The 18,086-nt window shown below is 40.5% G+C and overlaps 2 protein-coding genes and 1 long non-coding RNA gene across 4 annotated transcripts; 2 read left to right on the plus strand and 1 right to left on the minus strand.

Annotated features, from left to right (window-relative positions):
• The first annotated feature begins 236 nt into the window (after positions 1 to 236).
• pfdn5 (prefoldin 5) lies at positions 237 to 2,501 on the plus strand. The gene is made up of 6 exons (XM_030418712.1): positions 237 to 370; positions 760 to 862; positions 1,205 to 1,236; positions 1,360 to 1,434; positions 1,534 to 1,639; positions 2,140 to 2,501. Exons 1-6 carry the CDS (start codon positions 305 to 307, stop codon positions 2,223 to 2,225), a joined length of 468 nt encoding a protein of 155 aa, XP_030274572.1. The 5' UTR covers positions 237 to 304; the 3' UTR covers positions 2,226 to 2,501.
• A 2,538-nt stretch (positions 2,502 to 5,039) lies between these two features.
• Positions 5,040 to 6,734, minus strand: LOC115582989 (uncharacterized). The gene is made up of 2 exons (XR_003984290.1): positions 6,595 to 6,734; positions 5,040 to 5,356 (listed from the first exon to the last, which is right to left on the minus strand). It is a non-coding gene; the product is annotated as an uncharacterized LOC115582989 (long non-coding RNA).
• On the plus strand, positions 5,880 to 17,876 carry larp4ab (La ribonucleoprotein 4Ab). 2 transcript variants are annotated; one of them, XM_030419301.1, is made up of 15 exons: positions 5,880 to 6,542; positions 8,689 to 8,827; positions 9,152 to 9,398; positions 10,052 to 10,188; positions 10,907 to 11,010; positions 11,336 to 11,446; positions 11,607 to 11,660; positions 12,532 to 12,744; positions 12,962 to 13,056; positions 13,742 to 13,960; positions 14,095 to 14,146; positions 14,332 to 14,496; positions 14,625 to 14,866; positions 14,953 to 15,130; positions 15,333 to 17,876. In XM_030419301.1, the coding sequence occupies exons 1-15, from the start codon at positions 6,540 to 6,542 to the stop codon at positions 15,708 to 15,710; spliced, it is 2,337 nt and encodes a 778-aa protein (XP_030275161.1). In that variant the 5' UTR covers positions 5,880 to 6,539; the 3' UTR covers positions 15,711 to 17,876. The 2 variants fall into 2 exon arrangements, with proteins under 2 accessions (XP_030275161.1, XP_030275160.1); XM_030419300.1 differs by lacking the exon at positions 5,880 to 6,542 and adding an exon at positions 7,579 to 7,623.
• Positions 17,877 to 18,086: the final 210 nt, after the last annotated feature.

Raw genomic sequence — 18,086 nt, forward strand, 5'->3', positions numbered from 1 at the left:
GGACACAAATGGATCACACTTAATTTTGTCATGCCTCAACTTCCATATAGGTACAATGTCCTTTCTGCACACACATCCATTTTAGTTGACTGACACACATATAGATTGCGAAATAAAAGTTATTTTTGAGAAGCATTTAGTTCCCAACAACATTTGAAGCACATTTTAATTGTGTGACGCGCAGCTGCACCTCGTGTCCTGTCCGCAGGGGGGCGGTGTCTCGGACTAAAGACCGCCCCTCTCCATCACCCGGAAATACTATCGCTGAGGGGGGTCATTTGGTCATTTGCATCGCGCTTCCAACATGGCGGTGAATCTCACAGACCTCTCCCTGCCTCAGCTAGAGGGACTGAAAACCCAGCTTGATCAGGTACGGGTCAAAGTATTTAGTATATTTGAGTTGTTGCTGTGTTGTTTCACATCGACCTTATGAGTGCGACAGTCTGAGCGAAAACGCGAGGGTGTGGTAGCTAGCTAGCCCTGATGCTAACCGTGGAAACGTGAGTTAAATATACCAGTCACCCGGTGTGTTACATTTTAGCGATGTCTGTCCCTCCCTCGTGGCTTCACGCATTTTTACAACATTTATTAATGTTTTTGAAATGTTAGCTGTTGACACGTGATCTTATAAGTATATATTCCTGCTCGCTTGTTGGATTCCGACAGCTGACAGGTGCGCTGTTGTTAGCAGTGGATTCGATCACTGTGTATGGACTCTCTCACTGACTTCAGTTGTTTTACATTTCGATGTTTCTGCAGGAGATTGAGTTCTTGACGTCTTCAATAAGTCAGCTCAAAGTCGTCCAGACCAAGTATGTTGAGGCAAAAGATAGTTTGAACGTCCTGAACCAAAACAATAAAGGTGAGTAAACGTTTAATGAGCCCCTTTCCTAGCAAAGCTTTAACTAAGTTACAGGAATGATCACCAAAAACACAATGAGCTCAACCGTGGTTCTTAAATTGGTATGACAAATTAGGCTACCTGATGAATGTGCTTTTTCCATTATGGGAAAAAAAAGTTAATCTCTCACAATGATATAAAAATACTCCCCTCAGAGGGCTTATTGTAATCAGTGTTGTGCTCAAAAATATACATTATGTCTTCAATTTATAATGTCAGAAATTTCTGAAATCTACACGTTTGAATTTGCAGCCAAAGTGGATTGTTATTTAATTGTTGTCCTCCCTCTCCTCCCTCATACAGGAAAAGAACTGCTCGTGCCACTCACCAGCTCTGTATCCTTTATTTCCTGTGGATCAAACAGAATTTATGTTTTGCTGTTTGGTGTGATGTGCTTTAAAATAAGTTGTGTGTCTCTTAGAAACATACCTACATGTCCTTGACTTTCTTTCTCTCAGATGTACGTCCCTGGATCATTAAATGATGTGGAAACTGTTCTAGTGGATGTTGGGACAGGATACTATGTTGAAAAGGCAAATACATTCACATTTGATAGCCCATGATAAATGTGCTTAATAATTTCTTGAGATGATGTAAAACGTTCTTTATTTACACTTTGTGTTTCTCTGTAGAAAGTGGACGATGCAAAGGCATTCTTCAAACGCAAAATAGACTTCCTCACAAAGCAGATAGAGAAAATTCAGCCGGCCCTTCAGGAAAAACATGCCATGAAACAAGGTGAGCACGCTTACATTTTTCATACAAATCTGCATTTCCTACTTTTTTTCGCCACTTTATAATTTTTGTAATTTGGAAAGCATTACATTTTAATGCTACAATGCCCCATTATCTTTTTAGTAATACAATGGATACAGAGTTGAATGCTAACCTTTGAATATGGGAATCTGTTTGGGCAGTGAAACATATATTTTTGGCTCTATATCCTTCTATATTGGATTTGAAATTAAACGAGTGTCTTTTAATGTGTGACTTCAATTTAAGTGTTCACATCCACATTGGGTGAACAGGGCAGAAATTGTAGTCCTGTCTATAAAGCATTCTCTTTGGTTTACAATACAAGATGCTACAAAACAAAAAATCTGTTTGCCAGAAAATATGCATGAGCACATAAGTAATACTAGTGAGTACAGTATTTCAAGGACAGTCAACAGTAACCTCACCTAGATGAGAACATATTACAAACCTATTGACTTTGTACACTGTGTTCTGTCTTGCAGCTGTAATTGAGGTAATGAACGTGAAGATCCAGCAGCTACAACAGAGCCAACAGTCATCACAGGTGGTTGGGCCCACCAAGGCTTAATGAGAACACCTGCTTGAGCTCGTCATGGTTGGAGGGGGGGGCATTTTAGGTTCATGTACATCTGCTGGTATAGGACAAGTAATGTTCTCCAGTAATCCACACAAGTCATGTTAAATATTAGTGAATTCAAGCTTTTTTTGTACACTAACACCAGAAAATCAAATGTAGGCTGTTGTCATGGTAGAGCAATTGTGTGTACTTGGTAAATTTTAAATTAATGGAAATGGGTGTCCTGTTAATTTGCAAAATTAAAGAGGTCATTTTGCATTCAAGGAACATTTAAGTGTCTTTCATTGTTGTGTTTTCCTCAGTGGGGTCCTGAACCAAGACCTTTATTTTTTACCGTACTTTGTAAAATTGCATCTTCTTCAACACAAGTTTTAAGGCCCTGCCTATATGAACGGATGTTTTCAGTTATTAAGAGTGATCCTGTTGAAGGTGGGCAGACATAACTGTGCAAAAGTAAACATAAGGTTGATAAACTTTTACAAAAGGCATTTAAAGTCATTGTATCGTTTCCTTTGCTCTTCTCGATACTCAAGCACTGGAAACCGCCATAAACTTGTTGTTTAAACATTCTGAGCGATGAAACGGCAAACAGCTTGTTGTCTTTCATGTTGCTCCCACATTCCGACATGAACTCACTACTTCCTAGTGATGTGACGGTCGCGAATGAAACGGCTCTTAGAGCCGGCTCTTTGAAGTGAATGATCGGAGCCGGCTCCTGTCTGGGAGCTGGAGCCGTTTTTTAGGGGGCCAAGCCCGAGGACCTGTGGTGCTAGGAACCCTATTGTAATTGTAAAGATGTTTATTTTTATTTTATTTAAAAGTTGTGCTGCAGGCTAAACCGTGCACGGGAGGGCGGTGCAATTTAGAGGGTTGGTCCAGACTCCTGCGAATATCTCAGACACAAAAAACTACATATATCCGCCTGCAGGGGGCGCTATAACCTAGGCCAACACGTTTTTGCCTATAACTCCCAAACCGTATGTCGTACATTCAAAAACCTTGTATCCCCAGATTACCTTGAATGGAGCTGAAGCACTTTGCGATTGACCACGCCCACTTCCGGTTAGAACGTTTTTTTTCCGCAAAAACTGGAAAACCTACTTTTTCGAACTCCTCCTTGGGATTTTGTCCAATCTGCGTGAAACTTGGCACGTACACTCTTCAGCTTGATCTGATCAAAAGTTATCAAAAGAATTTTGCTTGGTCAAAAAATGCGCAAATTATTCACGAACAAATTTCTGCTGAAAAGAAAAGATGGAAAGTTTTATCTCTTGAACGGCTTCACCGATTTTTACGAAATTTGGTCGGTATGATGTAGGGCCAATCCTGAGGCCATATCTTGAAGGTGGTCATGACTGCTCACTGTGGGCGTGGCTTATTACAACATAAACAACAAACATTAATCTCAGCCAAACTATTATGCTGAGAGCTTTGAAATTTATATGGTACTGATAGAATAGCACACAGTTCTTCCATACTAAACAATGCACATGTACTCCAGTAGGTGGCGCTATAATGGATGCAATCGCGTTTTTGCCTGTAACTTCCATATTTTAAATAACACATTTGCAAACCTTATATCCATATGTTCCCTGAATAGAGCTGGGTTTTCTGACATAGGACACGCCCAATTCTGCTGCACATTTCGTTCACTAAATCGCCACATATGCAAAACCTACTTTTTCCAACTCCTCCTTGGGATTTTGTCCGATCTGCGTGAAACTTGGCATGTACACTCTTCAGCTGGACCTCATCTAAAGTTATCAAAAGAATTTTGCTCGGTCAAAAAATGCGCAACTTATTAACAAACAAATTTCTGTAGATAGCTATAAAAATGTAAACTGTTTGATATCTCGGTCAAACTAAATGCTATTAACACTGGGAAGGGTTGAGCCGAATTTTGGCCACTAGTGGGCGCTAAAAATATGGGAAGTTTATATCTCTTGAACAGCTACACCGATTTTTACGAAATTTGGTCGGTATGATGTAGGGCCAATCCTGAGGCCATATCTTGAAGGTGTCCATGACTGGTCCATGTGGGCGTGGCTTATTATAATAATTCCAAATCGGCACACATTCAGCCTTTTGCACTTTGGGTGCACTTCCCATTACAGCAAATACCACGGCTCAGACGTTGGCCTGTGTCCTCACTTTTGCCCCTAGACGTCATCCTTTGGGGCCAACTTCTGTGGGCTCTGCGGTGTGCGGGGTCCTAGTCGCGAGGGAGGGCTTGGCCCCCGTTCATAACTGCTTGCAGTTCTAGGTTTTTTTTTTTGTTTTTTTTTCCTCTTTTTTTTTCTGTTCAAGCCGCACGTGATTGGTCAACTACACGATGTGTGGTGCCGTCTGTGTGTCCGCACTGAGCAGGAGAGGCGGGGCTTAGAGAGAGAACTACAGAGACAACACGCTGGAAAGGTGAGAAAATGAGTGACTGCAGGAAACGCAGTAAAACTGAGTGTGGAGTATTGAAGGTTACAATGTCATGCAGCAGGCTCTACAAATAACCTGCACAGGCACATTAGAACTGTAAATCCATCAGTGCAGTTGGAAGAAAAAAGACAAGCAAGTGAACCTGCTGCTAATGAATGTGCCGGTTTTTCTACTGCAACTGTTGCTGCTGCTGCTGCAAGTGTCCATCATGTCTGCAGTACACCACCACAACCACCTAGACCTACAACCCAGAACTCTATGACACAGTTTGTGTACTTTAAAATATATTTTTTGTAGCACTCTGTTCCATGTTGAGTATACTATGCCATATAAATGATAAACATTTTACATAATGTATGTTTTGTACATTAGTAATTCATTTTACACACCATGTTTAATTGTTTTTGGTAATAAATTAATTAAAGCAACAAAAACATCTGAGGAGCCACTTGGGAGCCGAAAGAGCCGGCTCTTTTTAGTGAGCCGAGCCATAAGAACCGACCGGAGAGCCGGAATTCCCATCACTACTGCTTCCCAACTAGGAAAGCGGGAGCGTCCGAGGAGCACGTGAATGCAGCATCCATGCTAGGCATTGCATGACGTCACGAGACTGAAGGGGGTCCCATGAGCCACAAGTGAAATCAGCTGTGATGATGGCAGACTGTAGAGGAGCTCTTAATGTGTAGAAGATCCTGTGAAAAATAAATAATATGATAGATAATCTGACAACTGTGCCAATATTTGACCATTAAAAGTTTAATCCACACGTGCATTAGTTCTTTCTTTGTATAGGGTTCAGGATTGAAACCGAACTGTCATGCATCTTTAGGCAATACTTAAATTACACTTTCTAGAAGTGAGTTTTTTGACATGTAATTACATATAATGGACCCAATCGTTAAAAATCTTTCCACCATCTAGTAAGTGTGTGTGGTCTGTTTTTACAACTACAATTTTAATTTTGTAAACAATTTGTTAACATCAGCAATTGGCGACTGCACACTGTTCATTGTGTGTAGTGCTTTAAATGAAGAGGAAACTTTGTAATGACATTTACGTATTTCAACTCTGTTATTTGTTTTCTTGTATCACTTGAAACTCTTTAAATAGGAGGTGAACATAAGCTGCTGATGCAGGACGGAACTTCGCCCCTATCAGTTCCAAAGTTTGCTCAGGGTCACCTCCTATCTACTCTGCCCGGCGGTGATAACGAGTAGCTAGTGTGCGGCCAGTAAGACTGATACAGTCGTGTTTGCGATGTCAGGTGAAACGCAAGCCAAAGTTATAACATAAATTAGCTTCGTGTCGCTCTCGTAGTTATTATAAGATCAGAACTCTCGTTGCCGCCCTGTCCCCTTGGAGAGGTCACAGCCAGTCGTTGCTACGCTGCGGTGTTAGCATTGCTGTTGCCGGGGAGGTAGCCGGAGGTGGAGGCGGAGTGCAGCAGCAGCAGCAGCAGCCTGTTGGGACGGACGGTGGCAGACAGAGGACGCAGCTGTCACATGCTGGATGAACGGTGACTCGAGGCTGGACTGCGGGATGACGAACTGAGCGGAGGAACATTTATATTGTCAAATGGGATACGCATTTCAGTAAATAAACAGCGAAACAGTCCTTTCGTGTTTTCATTTAGCAGCTTGAAAGTTGTGGTCGCTCCGTTACGACGGGAGCACGTTCGACCGTGTGAACAGCGTTACCGGGGAGACGGTAACTTAGTGAGGACGTGAAAGCGACGACGGTCCGACTCGAAATACGTGCGGATAATAATTAAGAGTTCAAATACTTGGCTGGAGGATTAAAAAACCAACAACAACAGGGGAAATAAATCTCCCGGAGCTGAGGAGGACATCTCAAGAAGGCGAGGATCAGAGCAGCATGGTGAGTTTTGGGCCTGGAAAAAAAGGGGGCACGCTAGCTAACATGCGACAACCTGTTTGCGTCCTTCCTCCTGTTTGACTCATGTTGTCCTCGGGTCGACTCTCCGGTTGTAACTTTACACTGTAGTTATTTTGTCGGCGTCCATGCTCCAATTCACTGTTGACTTTACCATTTACACGGACAGTTAATGGCGAGTTATTGTCAACCAGCCAAAAATATTAGCTTAGGTCAAAAAAGCCGGTTCTCACTGGTCTGCTAATAAACTTTAGCTAGTTAGCTAAAGGCAGGTATTTACGGTGTCGCCGGGCAAAATATGGTTGACGGCGAAACATTAAACAAATCTAAGCTATGCTACTAACATGTATTTTTAGAACATTTTGTATTGGATGTGATATAACGCGTCATTATAAATTGCACTAAACCCCTAAACACTATTATTTAATCTCCTTAAGTTGCATGTGTAGCAACCACAACACGTGATGTGTTAAATGTTAGCTGTTACACAACTGTAGCCAAATGGCTATCAAAGAGTTCCGTGATAAAGGTCACGACTATACGCTGCTCGGACGTCAATTTTAAACAATCGATGCGTGGATGAGTCGGTGATGAATTAACCACAATGTATGTACAATCAGCTGTATTTAATAGGACTCGAAGAGAAACAAACGTCGTCGTCTGTTTGAAGTTGCCTGGGCACATCGGCACCATGTGCTCTCTCTGCCCGACCCTCAAAGTCACGCTATTTCGGCTTGCTACAAACCTACAGCTCCTGAAATGTAATCACATTTCGCATAGCAGACTAGCTGGGTTGTAAGGCTGTGCAATGTCCATTCAAATACTGGTTTAACAACAATGGCTGAACCACGCTGGCGCTTTATTCAATGGATGACAGGTCAGAAAGGCTTGTTGAAGTCATGCTGGAGGCTCAGGCGTATTTGCGCCATGTATGGCTACATGTGACTGTTTGAGGGGCGGGGTTAGAGCGACGAGGAGGCCAATGAGAACTCACACTCACATGGTTTGTTTGTGAGTGAGGAGCTGACGGCTTGCAAAGATGGAAAGCAGGATTACAGGATCTCGGGTGAATTACCTTCATTCATTGGAATGGCTATGATTTATTAGATTAAGGGAGTCAGTTCGGAATGTTGTGTGGAGCTTAAGACATATTTTGAGGTATTGCAATATCTTAAAATAGAAGCCTATTCACCAGCTTTTACTACATGCTGATTTTCCCCTCTTGTCCCATCTGTCTTTTCCTGTGTATATGTTTTTTTTTTTTCTATAAACGTGTGATTAATATTACATGTTGTTTGGGGAATTTGCCAGGTTTTTATAGAGTTCTGTTGTGTTTTGAGTGCCTGATGATTAATTAACATCATGTTCAAGACTCTAGACTTTAATTTGCCTGTTGCCTGGAAAGCATGCGCTTGAGTTGGAATTTCTTAGGAAGCCGGTTGCAGTGTTATTAGATGATTTGTTCAATGTAGTAGTAGGTCTAAGCAAGGACAGTCTATTTGCCGAAAAGTAGTTTATACATCAGACACCTCTGTACACAGGATATTAAAAAACGTTTAAATTGTGCAACAGACAAAAACTGGGAGCATAATAAATTGAACCACAGAACAATTACTTCAAACGGCAAAAGTCGCATACATATAAAATATGTTAGGCTTTTTTTTGAGCAATCACCTAATAAACTGAGATGTGTGATTCCCACAGAATGATGTTTCCACCACAGTTTTTCTTTTTTTGCTAACCATTTTCCCAGAGATAAAACTTTGAAGGGTGTATAAATCGTTTAAAATGTCCAACAGACACTTGTTGTTTCTCCATAATTCCACAAGTTTAACCTCCCAGACCTGGCTCCACTTCTGGAAACTAAAAACAGTCTTTAATACCAATTTCTTTTGAGGACTTTTGACTTACGCCTGTCCGAAATCCGTTGCAGGTCATGTAACTCTACACCTTACATTTTTTTTTAAATAATTTACAGTCTCACAGTTTCATAACAAGATGATGAGCAGAACATGGCTTTCCTGTTCTAACTTCACCATTGTGTTTCCTCTAACATGCAGCACTCCCTATAAGGTGTTCACCCTAAGCAGTTGTCTCTAACTCACTGTGTGTTCTTTTCATAATCATGCAGGTTACCACAAAGGGAGCAGGTTTGAACCCCAACGCTAAAGTGTGGCAGGAAATTCCTGCCCACCAGAATGACATCCCAGAAGGGACAGAGGATTCTGCTTGGCTGCTGACCCACCCTCCTCCTGCTGAGTTGACTGATGGTATGAGCTTATTCAGTTTGCACAGAGAATGTTTTCTACTCTTTAGTTTATCTCCATCTTGTCATTGTGCATTTTATTTTTGATGAAAAACCAAACTCCTTTTGCTCTTGCACCGGCACAGCACTAATGTGTGTGGATGAACTGACATGTATAGTATTTATTGAGACATACTAAGACAATTAAAGCTAGATGCAGTCTTTGAGGAAGTTGTAACTCTTGTCCTCAGAATTGTACAGCAAAGACGGGGCATGATAAAGCTTGTTTAGAGCAATAGGTGATGTTATTTCACAACCGTTTTGTTTCTGCTTGCCTCCTGTGTCTTAGGCAATGTAGACGTTCCCTCCTCAGGGGGGAAAGGATTCAACGCGGAGTATCCTGACAGCACTGCTGACTTTGCCCCAGTACCCACAGAGGGCATTGTGAATGGCACTGACCACCCTGACTTGAGCTATTTAGTCTTTGACCAGCAATTTGAGTCGGCTATAGAGGGGGATGTTTCTAAGGAACAACCAATGTCTGAGGAGAGCCTGAGAGAGTCTTTGAAGAAACTGCTTGAGTTCTGCTTTTCTAGGTGAGTAGTGTACAAATGTACAAAGTCCTTTTTATACCACAAATTACAACTGTGTCCAGTGTTAACTCCTCTTCCCACAAGTTTCTTTTAAGACGTTAAACTTAAAAACCTTTTTTGGATGGATTTCTTAACAGACTTTTGCACTTATATATTTTATTGCACAAGTTGGGTGTGTGTATGTGTTTATACAGTTACTAGAACATCAGCAATGAATAACTGAATCAACTTGGAGTTTGTTTTATAACTGCATGCAACCAGCTTTTTTCTCAGTGTAGCATATTCTAATTTACAGGTATGAGTCGCTGCAGCCTAATTCAAGTTGGCCATGTTATTTTGGAAATGTTTCACTTTCTTCTCTTGAATATACCTGAGTGCCAACCATGATTCAATTAATTAAAAACTTAGTCTAAACCAAGGTGTTTATATTCTATGCTATCAGGATTTTCCTACCAGGTGAAAGTGAATCTAGGTATTTTATATATTGGAAGGATTTTGAGTTCAACCATGAACATCTGAAGCATTTCATGTAAGATAAACAGAAGAATTGATGAATTCTTGTTTTCCATCAGAGTTCTTATTGAGTAGAATATATATATAGAGCAAAGACATTATGAATTATGTTTTTAGTCTAATGTTATTTTTGGTGTTTGCAGAGAGAACTTATCAAAGGACCTGTACCTGATATCCCAGATGGACAGTGATCAGTTTGTCCCCATCTGGACCATTGCTTGCATGGAGGACATCAAAGCCCTAACCACAGACATGGACCTCATTCTGGATGTACTGAGAGGTACCAGTTCTGCTGTTCTCCCTGTATTTCTGAGAAATGCGCAACAATTCTCTGAAACTTCAGTTTGCAGACAGTATCTTTGAAGTTAAAATAAATTAGATGTTTTACGCTTTATATATCAGTTACTTAGGCAGGTTCCCTGTCCCAGTTGAATAAGTGACTACTTTAAGTTGGAGTATAAGAAACTGAACCAATGAATGATTATTTCAAACTGCAAAAGTCACATATTTAAAATATTTTATTGTTGCTTTTGTTTAGAACACTCACCTGATGATAAACTTTTCAGAACAGAGACACAGAGATATGTCAGGACCCTCCATTTATCAGTAACCGTTAAATCTAAATGTATGAAATGTGTGTTGGTGCTTAAGTTTCCACCACAGCCTGTTTCTGTTAACCATTTTCCCAGGGAGAAAAACTCTGAAGGGTGTGTAGCTTACAGCCAATAACTGTTTGCTATGCATGTCTGTTTTTTATCATAGTTCTCCTGAAACAGGGTTTGGTTGTGTTGATAAGGACACTGAGAAAGCTTGGCAGAATTTGCACTGCCATTCAGTGCTTATAGTTACTATAAAAAAAAAACCTACAAATAAAAGGTTGCAGATCTATGCCAGAGAGAGTGAGAGTGACAATAGCACAATATGTAGGCGAATTGGGCCATTAAGTTACTTCTAAGTGGTGAAAAAAACCTGTATTTCCTTTGTGTCTTTTGTTACAGCCTCTCCCATGGTGCAAGTAGATGAAAGTGGAGAGAGGGTTCGGCCAAACCACAGTCGCTGCATCATTATTCTGAGAGAGGTGCCAGAGACTACACCAGTTGAGGTAAAGAACATTTTATAGGGCATACTAAGCATAATCCTCACACAACACCCACCTGTCTCTCTGTACAGTCCTACAGAGGAGGTGTTGCCACATGCTTGCGCTTGCCTAATCTGTGATTGGACAAAGCCAACAAGTCAGTTATAGATGATGACACAGTATCAGCTCCACTGCATTTTAATGTTGAAATTTACTTTGTGGATTAATTTGTCGTAAAGGGAATATATCATTGATAGCTTGTTATTACAGAGCCTGCTGGGTGGGGAAACTATGTTCTAGTCCAGTGTTGTAAGTAATGTTGAATGTATGCCTTGCATCTTTTTCACAGGAAGTGGAGGCTCTTTTTAAGAGTGAAAACTGTCCAAAAGCGTTGAGTGCTGAGTTTGCACACAACAGCAATTGGTACATTACATTTCAGTCAGATATGGATGCACAACAGGTACGTATTCAGATCAGTTCGTGCAAGTGACAAGTTTTCAGTTATAAACACTGACATTTTCGCAGCTGCTCTTGGAATGAGAGGGGAGGTTAGAGAAGGAACAACACACATTTCACTGTATTGTGAATATTTAGTTCTTTTCTTTTTTTCCTGTCCTCAGGCTTTTAGATACCTAAGAGAGGAAGTGAAAACGTTCCAGGGAAAACCAATCATGGTGAGTTTTAAAATGCATAACCAGTGTTTACATTATTAGTCAGCAACTAAGACGTTACTACGTTAAGTTTTTATCTCAGGCAAGATCACTGCTCCTTCTGGTTCTAATTTAGACAGCAGTATTGAACCCAGTGACCATTATGTTACACAAGACTTGTTGTGGTGTCGGCTGTCACGTCACTGCTCTCAAGGCTCTGCCCTTTGGCTAAGCCCTAGTCTCAGAAGTAACCTTGGGATTTGTGTGTACATAGACTTGATAAGCATGGAGGTGTGTGTCAGAATCGCTGCGTACCGTATCTCCAGACAGTGGATAAACTTTTATTATCACAATGTGACATTTACCTTTTGCATTTCAGGTATGTAGCACCGTTTTCAGCTGGAATTTTATTTGACCTTGTGTGCCATTATTCTCCCTGATAAAACAAATGAGGCTGTGATGTAACATTTCCGTCTAAGCCCCAGTGATGATCAGTATCGCGCTTGGAAGGATCTATAGGCACTGTGGCTGGCTGGGTGGAACTCTTCATCTGTAGTTCTCTGTCAATCTATTGTATCTCTGCTTCTACACTCTCCCTCTCCTCTCCCTCATCCTAATCTTCCTTAACTCTCCCTCTCCCCCCATTTCTTCACCATCCCTTGTTCCCTCTCCCTCCCTTGTTCCCTCTCCCTCCCTTGTTCCCTATCCCTCCCTTCCTTCTTCTTTCCCCTAGTCAGTGCAGTGTTTTATGACCTAATGACTGTATTTGAGATCTGAGGGGTCTAAAGGACAAAAGACAGAACTGCAATACTACTCATCATAGATACAGTAGAGGTCACATCGGTACCTCTAACATGTATGCCTGATTCTCTTCTCTCTCTTTCTCTCCCTCCAGGCCCGCATTAAGGCCATAAACACGTTCTTTGGCAAGAACGGCTTCCACAGCATGGACTCTAGTGTGTATAGTCAACAGGCTCAACCACAGGCTCAGTATGGCTCTGCGGTCTACATGCAGCAGGTGTACAGCCCTCAGCAGCAGTACCCTGTATACCCTGTGGTGTCTCCATCCTGGAACCCTTCAGTCGTGCCTTACTTTGAAACGCCACTGGTGAGAACCTGAATATATTGTTCCAATTGTCTCTTTTAAAATAGAAATGTATACATTCTTCTATCCAGAAGAATTTATAATTTAACTGTTAAAATTAAATTGAGTCAACTTGGTTGAAACGGTGTCACAGCTGTCTCAGTCCATACTCAGATTTTATTGTTCAGGTTTTTCTGAAGGTGTCTTAATTTGATTTAAGGCTGCCCTTTGTGATACCTAGGCACCTTTCCCAAATGGTGGATTCGTGAATGGTTACAACAGTACGGGAAACTTTGATGGAAACTTAAACACCAATCGACACATGAACAGGAACCGGTAGGTGCAAGTCATGATGACATGATAACTCTCTTTGATAGCAATGCTGTCCAGTCATAATGAACTGTCTTTCTTGAAATATGCAACTTTTTAAACACATTTATTTAGGAAAATTATTTGCCTCTTTCTCGCTCACAGCATCTATTTAAATTGCAGAAAGACACACCGCATGTACAATATTATTTGTTCTTTAAATAATTTTAAACAAATCAAAAATGCTCTTGCAATTATTATATTGAATATAAAGCCACTGAAGTTGATCTCATTAATTCAATGAAGAGTTTAGAGTTGTTTTAGATAACTTTGTTTTAATTTACTTGTGTCCAAGTTATTTTTCATTGTAAAAACATATTAACAAATTATATATAAACCTATTTACAGTTGAAAATACTTGTGCACCTCTTGCTTTTAGAGATACATGGCATCAATACACTAAATAAGCACAACAAGAGTTAACTCAGACCTCAGCCAGTCACCTATGCTTTTAAGAGGCTTAAAAAGCATATGATCAATGATGATCAAACTTGCTCTCTGTCCATACCCCACCCTGGTTTTATAGGTATACCATCCCTTATTGTTTAGGGTTGTGCTAACATAATCAATTACTTAAACTATTAAAATGTACTTTGTCATGGTAGAACTGACTGTCAGTTGTGAGAAATGTGTGTCCGGTGTTTTCACCCAGGAACCATGTTAAGAATCACACTAGGCACGGGGATGTGCCCCCTTCTCCTTCTTTGGTTCCGGGGGCCCTGATGGATGGCCTGTCTTGTCCCTTGAGTCCACAGCCCCTACAGACAGCGGGGACATCACCTGGCACCACTTCAGCAACACTATCTCTGTCTCCCTTCAGCTTTAAAGACACTCCATCAAATGGATATGTGAGCGGAACTGGACGGGGCAGGTGAGTGAATGTCATCCAGCTCATTAACATAACAGTTTATTAGATGAAGATTTACAACCAGGGTGTGACAGGCTAATGCACATTGAACAGTGTTGTGAATTAATTTCTAACGTAATAATCTGGTTTCATTTTAGGAGAGGTATCCACAGAGGCATGAGGAGGAAAAGAGAAGATGAACACACTACGGTCAGTATATTTTCCTCTTTCCCACTATTTTTTTTTTTTTACCCTAACAAAATTATTTTACACTTCTATAGACCAAGGAGATCCTGAGAGTGTCTCCTTATTCCATAGTTGACTGTTGGTGTAGTAGTTTTATGGCAAGCAGTATATTGTTTGACTTTTAATTTTGATTGTCATAAAAATTACAGAAGCCTATCCCTCTGATGGAAGCCAAGGTAGCACCTCCACCAAACTTTGACCTGGCAGCCTCCAATTTTCCTCCTTTGCCGGGCACAGTGGTCAGTGTACAGGGAGAAACTACACCGGAGATGCGCCTTTCTGATGTTGTACGTGGCCTTAAAGTGCCCAACAAGGTAAATATCTGGTCATCTGTGATACCTTCATCCGTGATACCTTCAACCCTTTAGATTCTTGTGGACAGCATTTAGGTTAATTGTGTAATTGTGCATGATTTTTTTTTTTTAATCCTCAATTATTTCAGTCCGTGAGCCAAGAGTTCAAAGAGAACCGACACACAAACATCTCAGATGACGCTGTAAACAAACCTGTCCTTGTGACCTCGGTTGCTAAACCTGCCTCTGTGAACCCGGTTACTAAACCTGCCCCTGTGACCCCGGTTGCTAAACCTGCTCCTGTGACCCCCGTTGCTAAACCTGCTCCTGTGACCCCGGTTGCTAAACCTGCTCCTGCGACACCACAGACCGTGGCACTACCAGCCTCAAGGTAAAGTTTACTTTGAGTTTTAAAAAATGCATAATAAAAAGAGCATATAGATGTTAATAACATATCTTTTATATTTGTCTATCTAGTGTTTCTCCTCTAGTAAAGGAAGAGATTAAAGCTGAACCTCCCATTCCAAAGGGAGCAATCTCCTCGTCCACGCAGGCTGCCTCCCCAACAGGCTCTGAACAAGCCCCTTCAACCTACAGCGAGTCTGTTTCTACAGAAGCACCATCCTCGTCTCCACCAACTCCAACATCAGAGCTGGTACGGCTTTCTTCCTCATTTTGAGTGCCATGAGCTCAAGGCAAAATTAGCAAATTGGAATAAGTCACACAAATACCGATACAAAAGTTATTTGAAATTAGAAGAATAGTTCACAAAATCTATATTTTAAGTATCAAATATGCAGTATTATTACAGTATTATTTCTATCTAATCAGTCCATATTTCTACTATTTCTATCCAGGGCCTAAGAAAGCTCAGCTATGCAGAGGTGTGCCAGAGGCTGGCCAAGGACCCACCACCAGCACAGACGACCTCTCCCTCCCCTCCTGCATCGTCACCCAGCCAACCCCTGCAAGAACTCAAGGTCAACAGGGTTGAGGAGCCTAGGCCCAACTCAAAGCGCACTACAGACAAACCAGAGAAATCTGGGGACACTCGCCCTCCTCGTCAACCATTACGCTCCTTCAGAGGGGCAAATGGCCAAGTTAAATTTGGAGGTGCAGGGCTGAAGATTCGGGACCATCAGAGAGGCTTGAATACTGGCAAACCGTTTTCCCCACAGCGAGGAGCCAGACGCAGTGGCAAAGAACAGAACATTCCCCCAAGGTCACCAAAATAACGCAAAAAAAGGAACCTATAAAACATGAACTAAAATAATAAGAATATATATGTAAATATATAATATATGTAAATAGAGAGATGAATATATTTCATTTGACTTTGTCACATAATCTCTTAATATTGGTTCAGATCTGAAATTATTAGGAAAGACTAAGGATATATTCCTTTTAAGAAAATGCATATAGTCTGCTGACAGAGCTGCAGACATTTATTGGGTGATGAAACATACCTTTAAAAAAAAAAAAAAAAAAGAAAATCACCATGTAATCAAAGATGCCTCATTAACAGGCTAAATCTGTAGCTTGTTTGTATGTGTGTGCGTGTGTGTATGTGTATATATAAACTATGTATATGTGTTTTGAGAAGGAGAAACTGAGAAGGAGATTATGTTATTTCAAATATAAGGTATTCTAGTATTTAGTGAGTGCTGTCATTGTCCAAGATGACAGTAAGGCACATTTGATTTCTGACTGGTTATGGTTGGAATGTGGTTTATCATGAGCTTCTTCGTTTTGATCAAATTTGCTTAACATTGAAATCAAGGTAATATGATTATTTGTGAATGGGTGATGTTGAATCCATGGCAGAATCATAGAAACAGTGGAATGTGTGATTAAGTACAGAAGGATTGGATTTTGTTGATGAGTAGCAATGTTTGAAGAAATGTTCATGGTTATAGAATCCTGTTCCACAAAAGATGCTAGTGAGTACTAAGGCACATGTATTTAGACGATTGCATTATGTAAGAATAATTTGGTCCCACAATTTTAACTGGGACTGGTTAAAAGTAGTAGGTCAGATTCAGAGGATCACCTATTAATCACGGTGGTGTAGGATATGAGTAGTTCTGTGTAACGCTTTTAGAGTAGCATCTTAGATCTTGGACACATTGGCTTCATTGGTAACTAGTATCTGCGCATGAATTGCTAAAACATATTGGATGGTTTGAGGGAGCAGGATTGGATTTTCCTCAGCAGTAGAAGTTTGTTGCCTCTTCACAATAGTTTTGCCGTAGTTTAAGCGATGGACAATGTCTTAGCTCATCATCTGCTTTGATTAGAGTCACAGAAGTCTTCAGACAAATGTCCTTTTGGCATAAGACCACTTTCAAACTTGATATTATTAATGTCTATCATAGTAGCTTTTCTTGCTTGTGCATCTCATCTGTGTATATACAGATTAATTTTTGATCTGGGTTGTTACTACTTTTCCTGCTGTAGCCGAGATTAATTTTCTATTCATTTGTAACATTCTTTTTGTGGTTTTCAGTGTTTGTTGTATTTGTAAATTGTGTAGGCTCATATAAAGGATACTTTGGTTATTAACAGTTGGATTCTATAACCGTCTATACAGGCACTCAAAAATGAGAAGAACACGCCTGCAGTTGTAGTGGTGTGAATTGAAATGCGCTATCCTTTTAAACTCAAGGATATGAATCATTACAAATAAGAAATTGGAAGGTATTGCACAGAAATGCTCAACTTGTGCTTAAATGTGATTCATTATTGTGTTGTCCAATTGCATCTGAATTGTCCGTGGTGTTTGCAAATGAAAATAATCGACAGATGGGTGAAGATAAAGAATTACAGATTTTCAGGATTGGGGGATAAAATATTCAGCCTTAGATAAGTGTTTATGATTCCGCTTGTATGGAATTTACTTTTTTTTTTGTCTTCTAATCACTTCAACTGTTGTGCGTGTGTGTGTGCGCGTGTGTGTATATATACATTGTGTTGTAAGCTTCAGACCACATGGAACTATCAAACCAAACTTACAGTGCCTTAACAGTGTTTAATGTCAGTATAAAGGGTTCAAGAATATTGGGCACATCAGTTTGTCACACTGAATATGGCTGGTTACTCTGTGGTCAAATACAACATTATCCGTTCATGACACCAGATGACACTAGACTTCTTTTAATGTAATTCTCAGTTTAATATAGGTGCAGTTGAAGGGTGGGGCTGGTTTGAGTGGAGCTAAATGTATGTGTGCATGCTTTTGTGTGTGTGATGGTTTTATTTTGTTAGCCTGTCAATGCAATTTCAGTCGGATATCAGAATCCTTGTGTAACGTACACAACCAAACAAAGAACACACTGGTTTATTGAGTGAATATTTTATTGCTAAGCCTGATGTATGAGAATAAAGATTTATTTTTAAACAGTCGTGTCTAACACTTAGTGTTTGTTTGCACAGGATCGTTTCATGCATCTGAATGTGAACGAGTTATCTGAAAAGAAAACACCTCGAATGTTTGAAGTGTTGATTTAATCCAATTTAAACCTGGCATGTGTTTTTTTATTCAGCACAACTGACTGACAGTACAGTGACAGTCATGGTCAGTGTCGATTTCCTGTCACAGTATTAGAAGGGAT

The sequence above is a fragment of the Sparus aurata genome, chromosome 6 (genome assembly GCF_900880675.1).
Source record: "Sparus aurata chromosome 6, fSpaAur1.1, whole genome shotgun sequence".
NCBI lineage: Eukaryota > Metazoa > Chordata > Actinopteri > Spariformes > Sparidae > Sparus > Sparus aurata.